Genomic DNA, 10277 nt, shown 5'->3' on the forward strand with positions numbered 1-10277 from the left:
GTCTTCAGGCGTCCATTGAAAAATTCCTGAAACATTTCATGTCAGCTTCATGTCACTTTTTTTTTTATTTAGTAAAAGTGAGATATACATTTTCTTGAGAAGAAAACTCTTGTTTTCATGTGATAAAAAGATGATTTAGAATCAAGAAAAAAAACATTTTGTTTAATGAGAGGATTGCGATGAACATAAGTGCCATAAGTGGGAAAACAGGTCTTCACAAATAATTGTACAGATTCACATAAACCCTCAAAGTCAGCTGTAAAAAAACTCCCTGTGCAAGGCTTCCATTATGAGTGAGATGTTTAGCGCATTAAGTTTTTGTAATTAGAGCATTGTTAAACAAACAAAAAAATCCTTTTATAAAGTCTATGCAAAGCAAAATTACAGAGGTAGTCTTCAGAATTAATACTGCCATTTTCACATTTTAAAAATGCACAAAATACTGTAATCCTCTGCAGAGCAAGTCTCCACGTTTGGTCCATGGTGCTGAATACTCCATCCGACCTTTGTCTGGCTTTCATCTTTTTTCCATGTAGTTGCGGATGGACTTGTTAAAAACAGCCAAGAAGAAGTGTGCATCTTCCATTGTGATGCACATGGGGGGTTTGATGCGGAAAGTCTTAAGCAGGGAAAGAATAGAACAACAAGGGAGATTATGGAGCACCAGTAATACTGATACCAAACAAAATGAGAAACATATAACCAATAAAAGAGCTTTATTCGGTGGCACATACAAACTTGAGAGCACATACTACTTGTATTACAGAGATTACAGGAAGTTATTGTATGTTGAGGCTTTTTTAAGAAAGTTGGAGCTTATCTTTGTTCTGCGATTGTTATTTTTATTATTATAATTTGTGCAATACTGCGATTAAGAAACAGCTCATATAGTAATCTACATCAAATCTGAAAGTGTGTCATACATTTATCTAACATTGTAGATGATGCTCTAAAATGCATGGTGTCATGGCTATGAGTCTTGTTTGTTTGCCTTTTAGGTTCTCCTTATTTTTCTAATTTGTGCTTTAATCTCATTTATTCACATTCATCAGCAGAAAGGGCTGAGATAAAAGGAAAGGAATCGAGGATGTACAAATTGGGAAGCAACAATCGAGGGGATCATTGTCCTTTTTCCTTACATCTGACAATGTGTCTAACTTTTTGTGTAATTTTGGTCACTTTCCTTATGTTTTTTGTAGCTTTTCATCCTGTCTTTCATTATTCGCTTCCCTGTCTCTTGGTCTTAGCACCTAGCTCTGTTAGTGTATTTACAGTCCTGTTGTTCTCTTTGTTCTTTGTCAGTCTATCTGTAACCATTGTCTCTTTGTCACCTCATGTTCTCTGGCTTAAACATTTAAACATTTACCCTTTTGTTTGGGCCGTTCTTCACCTGTATTTGGCGTTAAAAGTCTTTGTGTTTTGTTGGTGCCAGATGTCTTGATACCACTTCCTAGTCAAGCAAAGAAAACTAAAGTGATCTGAAATGGAAGATGAGTGCTGTTACCTGTCCATATACTCCTCCTTTGCCTATCAGGACTCCCATGTCTTTGACATCCTCAAAGATCTCAGCCATTGCCTCAGTGGGCAGGGGATTTCTGCTGGCCTGCAGATGACAGAGCAAATTAGATGCAGGTGGACGTTACATCACTCAATTACAAGGACAGTCACATGGTCCAGCTGCTTGTGTACCACGACAAGCTAATTGCAGATTGTCACACTTAACCTGTAATTGGTAATTGGTTTGAAAGGCTATACATGTCCAAATTAGACATCATTAGAGGCAAACAGCTCAAATTTCTGATGGCACAATTTACCACGTGAACAGGCACCTGTTGAGGACCTGTGGGAAATCGCGTCCCACTGATTGACAACTGTTTTTTTTTGTTAAATGTTGTCCATCAACCTGAAGCGACTGAAAAAGGTATAACTATGTTTTCGACCTTTTTTTTTAAACATAAAAAGTTATATTAAATTATAACTACATTTTTTGAGAGATCGTTTGAGGTGTTCATTTAAGTTTATTTTCATTTAATAAAAACTATATGAAATTATAAGGGAACTGCAGGTTCATATGAACATCCAAGAACGCCGCTCTTCTTTAAAAAGCAGAAATTTAACATGAAACACAAAGTAGACTGCAAAAGAGCCTCAGTCACTTTCCACAAGTTGTCACAGAAATGGTTGGTTGTCACAGAAAAGTCTAAGACTCTTGCTATGACCTGCTGTTTGTAATTCTAACAAGCAACACTTGTTACCCATCAGTGGTACATCACTGCATGAATGATTAGTACAGTGTCTTTTCATAGCAACAGTGTCAGAAGCCAAGAGTCCCTCACAGCGTTATTGAGAAGATATGAAATGCTGGTTTGGGATGGGATCACCAGCTTACAAGGAATGCTCTACTGTTACCTGCCCTTTTCACTGTTTCTGCCTAGTTAGCTTTGATTTAGTCTATATAAAGTTGATCAGAATTGTCAAATTTGGTGGAGTAGAGGAGATTGTGATGGGAAAAGAGAAAGAAAACTGAATTGTATTGCCAATGAGCAAGATAAACAACATAGATCCATACGCTGGATTGAATTACTGATCCTGTTGCACTACCTCTGCTTAGATTTCTGCTCTTTGCATAATATGTTTGTGACCTGAATAGATGCACTTGGCATAAGTTTATATGTAACAAATTCAAGGCTACTCAGAAACAATTATGCAGTGGCTGTGCGGAAGATCTGTTGATTAAGCTGGTGCTGTGCTGAAATCTGGTTCCATGCAAAATCTGACAATCCACCTGGGGCTGTTTAATGAAGTATACCAAAGATAGCGCTTTCAAATATATTCCACTGTGTATTCATCTTATGGATTCATAATCATGGGCATAATATGTTAAAATATTGTTAAGAAAGATTTGCAATAAACTTGAAGCTTGTTAAAATGTGTAATATTAGTAAAAATGGACTGAGAAGGGATTTTAGAGACAAGTGTGCACATATAAACATAATTCAGAAGGTTAGCGTAGGGGTCCCTGCATACAAAATATGTTGCATAAACCATTATCACTCAAAATTCAGCTTGAACAACACATTCTTTAAAAGTCAAAGACATACTGCATAAACAGTTTGGTAGGCCATACAAGAAGTAAGAAAAAAACTTACAAAACATTGCAGCTGAGTTTTTTCTCTGTTCACAGTAACAGATGGCCACTGCACTGCTGAACAATGCACCCAGGAGGCAAAGTGCACACATACATGAAGTGTAAACTCACGGGGAGAGGTGAGTGTAACTTATATACCAAACACGATACCTTGTCTTTGACCATCTCCACACCGATCTGCAGACCTTTTCCACGAACATCACCGATGATCTCATATTTGTCTCTGAGTTTTGCCAGTTCTGTCATCAGATAGGTACCCACATCGAGACTAATCTTCTGAGTGCCATCCTCTTTAATAGTCTGTAAAGCCATATATCCAGTTAAAATATAGTGTGCTTCTGTGATTATATAGTTGCAGCTTTCAGCTCAGCTTTCACAATGATAAAAAATAATACAATTTAACAGCTGAGCTCTCAAGTGCTGACGTACACGACCAGTGCAGAGAAGCTTGAAGAATACTTACATCAAGCACCGATGAAGCAATGGCACAAGCCACAGGATTTCCTCCAAATGTGTTGAAATGAACCCCCTTGGCAAACGAGGCTGCAATTTCTGAAAAAACACGAACAAGCAAGCTCAACCATTGCAGCTTCAAATTCAATTCTCTGCAACAATGCATTTTTAACAGTATTTAACAGTGATTCAATACAAGTAAAAATTTTTCCAGGAAGGATTTCGACATATCTGAAGAAAACTGTCAGGCTTTAAGTTTACTTATTAACAGAGCGCCATGGCAACTGAGTACTTCAACAAATAACTTAAGAAGCAGCCCGTGATCATACATCCAGCGCCACAAATAGATGCTTCTTTAAAAGCGCCAAGCTACCGTTTATGGTAATCAACATACCAGGCCACATAGGTTAGAAGTGGAGAGCAAAGTTAATAAACTACAGAGTCAAGAGAGCTTTCGTAGAACAATATTAATGTCAATACAAGTCTCATGGGTCTTTAATGAGGCTGATAGAGCAGAAACCTTTTACAGACCATTGCTCTGTTCAGTATAAGCCCTGCACTTTAAAGCTATAATTCATCCAAGTGATCAAAAAGTGCAGGCAGAGGGCCTGACTGAAGAAGGGAGCAACAAGCTGAAGATCTATCATCTTATTTTACCTACAGAAACATAGCATGATTTCTGGTCTGCCAAATGAGAAGTCAAATAACTAATCCTCATGATTTATAAATACACCTGACTGTTAATCAGTTGTTGTTCCTTTGAGCTTTTGTGAAACTTACCTCCGTACATTCATTACTGCCTGAGAGAGCAGACAGAAGCGGTCTCAACTTTAGCAAAACACCTCGATGAATTAATGGTGAAAACGATGATTACATTATACACAACACATCATCTCACCTGGTGTTGTAACAATAGCGCCCATGGGGAATCCATTACCAATGCCCTTTGCCATTGTAACCATATCAGGAATGACATCATGCCCTTGGAAACCCCAGAAGTGGCTTCCTGTTCGCCCAAATCCTGTTTGGACCTGCCAAGTGCAGTAAATAGCAAACCATAAGTGTTTGGAAAGTCTTGTAAAAAGATGCTTGCTTTGTATACCTTCGTCTGAGGTAGGGCATAGCAGCATTTTAATAGGCGTTATCACCCTAAATGTGTAGAAAGCTTCCAAGATAATCATGTTTGTCAAGATATGTCATTTGTGGACTCAACTCAAACACTGACTCATCTGCTTAAGAGCAGTAGATGTTCCACTTGATTTTTTTTTTTTAGATATTTACATCAAATATATACGTAATGTAGCAGAAGTGAAAAATAATAATGCTGTTCCGAACAAAACTATAAATGATCATCTTCCACCTCAGTTTACGTAAATTCTACCATTAATGTATCCCTTTTCAAACAGACCACTGTAAATGTGTGTTCTTTTATTAAATTAAGAAATAATATTTTGTTTGAAATCTATAGGTTGAGAAGAATATCACATTTTCTCAGTAGCAGCCTAATTGATTATTATCCAAAACCTGGGACTGCATCCTGAAAATGGAATGACAGTAATACACAGATTTGGATCGTTTGGATCCCTGGCCTCCCATGTGCCAGTGTCCTCGGGCGAGACACTAAACCTCTATAATGTCACTGATATGCTTATCAGTGTGTGACTGTAGAGAAAAGCATTGCATACGCAACTAAAAAGTGCTCTGATAAGCTAGATAAGGTTAGGAAGAGCGACATGAATGTGGATCATTTACTGATTCAGGAGTGTGATCCAATTAACTTAACATTTTCAAACTAAACATCTGATGGGGTGTTAAGACCAACAAAAAAAAAAAAAAATCCCACAACAAGGATCCTCTGTAAAATCATAAGATAAGACAGACGCGGTTCTGACTGCCCTGACACAGGAAAATGGAAATTTAAATGAGAAGGGGAGCAAGATGCATTCTGTGTTACCAAATGAAAATTGACTACTATCCGGCTCATTGGTTTGCAAACTACTAAAATCTGCCGAAAGTTTAAATTGAAAACAGAGAAAATTTAAAAATATGCATCTAACCTCATCGGCAATGCAGAGCCCTCCTCTCTCTCGTACAAGTCTGTAAGCCTCCTTCAGGTAGTTTTTTGGGTACTGCACAGCTCCTCCAACTCCCTGTAGAAAACCAGACAGATTAACACAAACCCTCATCTAATTGAACATATGAAACCCAATTTGTGACCTGAAACCGTAATTTATTACATTAAAAAACGTGGTAACTCAAAAGATCAGCAAAAGGCAACGTACTGTATTGATTCTATGATTTGTTGTTATACTCAATATAAGAATACAGAACCTGAATAGGCTCTCCAAAGAAACCAGCAATTCTGGTTGGGACGCTTGTAGCAAACGTCTCCTTGAGCTGTCCAATGTATTGTTCGTTTGCCATGCAATGACCTGCAGCATTAAGAAAGCAAAAGTCCTTACACAGACATTAGTGTGTAAATTGACAATGAAAACTACAATGAAAAATAAATCAGTTAAATGATAAGACAAAGCTGATCATAAAGAACATGTTTGGCTGTTTCAATATGATTGTGAGTATCCATTTATTTTTTCATAGCTAGGTTATTCTTGATTTCTATTTCTATTGTATTTCTATACAAAGGTTGTTTTTATTGTGCAGAAAGTTGTAGATATACTAACACTGATCATGTGCAGGCAGATCTTTGTTGAGACACAGGCTTCCTGCCATTTATAACTAACATCCCTGTGAGTAGTAAATGATAAAAGAAGTAAATGATAAACTGTGGGGGACTTTGAACTTTATTTAGCGGATGCAGCATTTCTTGTCTCTTCACTTCCCATTCTGTTACAGCTAATCAACTTTACTCTCTTTGACCTTTCAGGCGTGTTTTGTAAAAAGAAATACAAATGCAACTGTAACTCAACAGGGAAGCAGCATAACAAGCAAAAAGCAGAATTTTATTTTTTTAGCTGTAATTGGGAAATATGAAAGCATTCAAAACAACACAAACTCTCACTCACAAAAGTCTAACAGTCATTCTTATGCAAAAAGTGACTTTATCGCATAGAAGTGTGCTATTGTTCCTGCTTATGAACAGCGTGAGCTCACTGAGCCTCGGATGAATGTATCTGTGTACCTTGAGCGCAGCTGCAGTCTCTGATAGTCTGCACAGGAGAGTCCCTGCAGTGGCTTCCTCCCCATGGACCGCTGAACACATCGGGACACATGGTCTGTTTAATTGGAAGAAAACAAGTCAGCTGTGTTGATTTGACACAAAAATGATTCGCAAGTTACAAAGTACAAAGAAATGATCAGGAAACAGTAGTTATCTCGGGAATGTGTTTATAGACCACGATAGACATTACAAAATGTAATTATTCAAAAATTACATAAGAATTTAAGAAGAAAAGAGAATATGTTTGGGATGACACTAATCACTTCACATCTGATGCATAAAATATGTTATATTTTCCACCAGAAAAACGGGGTTTCTGGCCAATATAAAGTCATTTCCTGGATCACTATCAGGATTTAACAACTTTAATTGACTTTGTTAAGGCTACGCAGCTGTTTATTCCTAAACTCTTGAGGTGTTTTCTCATTCTGTGTGTGGAAACTTTCACTGTTAAACATTGGTCTGAGTTTCCACCAAACGTTTAAGTGATCTCTGATGGAGTCAGGATTTTCTTCCAACCACATTTCATCACTGTCTCTCCAGACCTTAATAATGCACTGGACAGTTCTTTAGCCAGTTTTATTAGTTTCAGTAAGCTATTTAGTTGTTTTGATGCAGACCAATAATTTCACCCTTGTGAAACAGATTTTTTCCACAACAGATTAGGTCTTCCAACATAGTTGTTTAAGGAATGAGAATGTGGTAACATGAACTATATCATCAAATACGCCCAATTTATTTCTCATCCTGCATTTACCCACACTTAGTTTACACCTAAAGAAACTTTGCTCTTAATTAAAAACATCTGAACTGATACTGAAATTAATATTTCACCGCGAAGCTTGGCTAATATACTGTAGCATCCTGGTGTTCCCATTCCCTAAGTGATTTCACTTTGGCTAACTTTTCTATTATCCTTTCACTGTTTCTTCTAGTAACTTGAGCCTCAAACAGTGGTGGTAACAGGTTGGCAGTGCTCATCACATGGAGGTCAAATCTGTGACTCGAGGCAGAGCAAATTCAGGGCATTTTTGTGACTGATTTGGTCCAATGTGTGCATGTATAAAACATTTCAAATGTTTTCCATCATCAAATTAAAGGTAATGCTTTTCTTGTGATATATCAGTGAAATACATACATTTGTGCAGCCTAAACCATTGGCAATGGGGAACTTATACGCTGCATTGGAAGTGAGACCAATGGTTTGTGGGCTGCCACCATGATACGATCCTCTGAAAGAAAACGAAAAACAGAAACATTATGAACATTTAAAGTACAGAGGAGTTGTTTAACTACAAAGCTGAGCAACCGGATACATAAGTTAGCAAAAACATGTCAGAATATTCCTCAAAAGGAGCTACGACGAACAAGTTTTTTTAATTAATCATAACTCCAATAGTGTGCTTCTCCTGTGTGTGTGTGTGTCTTATATAAGTTTCTATTTTCTAGCAGTAACATGAGTTAATAGACAATCTTTAAGAAAATTGAGAGGAAATGCTTCTTAACTCTAATGTCAAATGTAACAATTAGAATAGATTTATTTTCATAAATAAAAAACTCCAACCTGAAAGTGATAATGTCAAAATTTCCAGTGTGGAGGCGAGCCATCAACATTGCTAAGTCGTTGGCTTCAGAGCCGCTGTTGGTCAGATAGACCACCTGCACAAGGAAAGAGACCAGCCCCCATTTTAGTTACGGCCTACAGACTTATGAAAGCACCCATGGGAAATCTAATAACCCACCCCAATACCTTAAGAGGATCAGGGAAATAAGAAGCAAGTTTTTCACAATACTCATGGAGAGCAGGATAGACATAGATGTTTGTGGTATGCCAGAGTTTTCTCAGCTGCTGCTCGGCAGCGGCTGTTACTTTCCTGTGCATACACATATTAGAAATCAGATTAAAAAAAACAATCACTAATGAGAAGGGATTTCTGCAAACACATAAAATGACGATCACAAAAACAAAAGGACCTTACGGGTGGCAGTGGCCCACACTGACAGTTGCCACACCAGCAAACAAATCCAGATATCGCCTCCCATCCACATCCCACAGCCACTGCATGTATCCCTGGTGGACGAACACTGGTTTCTTATAATAAGTAACCTTCATGGTCATGGGATTGCAAATCTGTCTGCGGATCTTCATCATCTGCTCTTTTGACATACCCTGGACAGAAAAATAAAATGTAAGACATACAGCAGTGCATTTTCTTTTTCCAAATTTCATTCTAAACAGGGCCTTTTCGAAGCACAAGGCTGTGTGCATTGTCAGCGTCGTAAGGGTTTGGGAATGTGAACGTGAAAGTGTACTACAAGGACAGAAGATCTATCGACATGTTAATATTCAGTTGGACTAAATAAAATAACATATTATGTGTATTACTTGTGTGATACAGAGGCCAACAATGTGAGACAGACATGTGCCAGGAAGATTTTACTAAGCCTAATCCTTACCTTGTATTCCTCCGGACTGAAATTGCAAGGGGGCATTTCTGGTATGTCTGTGGGACGGTCTTTGAAGACTGATTTCTGACATAAAGCACCTATGAAACAATTGTGATTGATGTTCAGACACAGAGGGAAAAGAGACTCCATCCGATCACTGCGTTACTGGCAAGTGTTGAGTTCAGCGTGAGGTCAGCCTGCTCTCTACTCTTGCACCACTTTGTCAGTTTACAAAGACAACGCCATTGATGTTTAATCCAACAGCCTTGCAATTATCATTAAGATGCAGTCTTGGTTGAAACTCTTTTACATTTATTTTGTTATTCTATTTACCCTAATTGAAAACTGGGGAAAACAAAATGGCAGAAAATCCTAACCTTGACTGAAAATCCTTTTAAGGCGAAATTGGCCACTGACTGTTTTGCATTCACAATAATGTAATTTCTGTATTGCTAATGACTCATTAACATATCATCCAACACAAAACAAAAACAGTTAATTACACTTGTAAATATATTATTGAGTCCATTCGTGCTTATTTCGGTTGAAACTGGGGAAATGACGCATATTGAACACAAATCAACATGCACCAAACTGAAACTCTTCTACGTTACCTTAGCGTGACAAACACAGTGGTTACTTTCCCTGTACAACTGCATACAATTAACCAAATAGTCAGCTCTGGATTTGGTTCGTCTCCATGGTAACTCACCACTTGCCATGTGGAATTTGGTCAAGCTGGGCCGCGCGCAGGACTGTCCTGTTAAAACGGCCCAGCGGCCACTAAGACAGGGCGCAACTTTATACATGTTGAGCAGGTAAAGAGGGCACACAGTTCTCCCACTTCTCTGACCGATCCGACACTCAGCAGCAGCACCTATATGCTTTTCCTTATTTTTTTGTTTTATCACCGAAAACTCTGTGGAAGCGCTCAGACGTTTCTCAATACCAAGTACGCTCTTAGGACGTACTTGTGTACTAACTAGTATGGACTTGTCAGTGTACCAACTTCTGAGGACGGATGGGCGCTTCTGATTGCTCCGAAGCGTC

At 38.1% G+C, this 10277-nt stretch overlaps 1 protein-coding gene across 1 annotated transcript; it reads right to left on the reverse strand.

Annotated features, from left to right (window-relative positions):
* Nucleotides 1-141: 141 nt before the first annotated feature.
* LOC140276847 (alanine--glyoxylate aminotransferase 2, mitochondrial-like) lies at nt 142-10196 on the reverse strand. Its single transcript, XM_072371680.1, has 14 exons — nt 9940-10196; nt 9237-9325; nt 8759-8949; nt 8530-8653; nt 8344-8438; nt 7918-8011; nt 6741-6834; nt 5933-6033; nt 5659-5751; nt 4500-4632; nt 3612-3700; nt 3299-3448; nt 1505-1603; nt 142-619 (listed from the first exon to the last, which is right to left on the reverse strand). The coding sequence occupies exons 1-14, from the start codon at nt 10034-10036 to the stop codon at nt 518-520; spliced, it is 1551 nt and encodes a 516-aa protein (XP_072227781.1). The 5' UTR covers nt 10037-10196; the 3' UTR covers nt 142-517.
* Nucleotides 10197-10277: the final 81 nt, after the last annotated feature.

Source organism: Leuresthes tenuis, unplaced genomic scaffold, assembly GCF_036924035.1.
Source record: "Leuresthes tenuis unplaced genomic scaffold, fLeuTen1.0.hap1 SCAF_19, whole genome shotgun sequence".
Lineage (NCBI taxonomy): Eukaryota > Metazoa > Chordata > Actinopteri > Atheriniformes > Atherinopsidae > Leuresthes > Leuresthes tenuis.

Excerpts from the sequence above, each read along its gene's own strand:
- LOC140276847 (XM_072371680.1), bottom strand. The coding sequence starts at position 10,036 with ATGTATAAAGTTGCGCCCTGTCTTAGTGGCCGCTGGGCCGTTTTAACA. Across the intron at positions 6,835-7,917 it reads ATGGTTTAGGCTGCACAAAT|ACCATGTGTCCCGATGTGTT; the intron begins GTATGTATTTCA and ends CCAATTAAACAG. Across the intron at positions 6,034-6,740 it reads AGACTGCAGCTGCGCTCAAG|GTCATTGCATGGCAAACGAA; the intron begins GTACACAGATAC and ends TTAATGCTGCAG.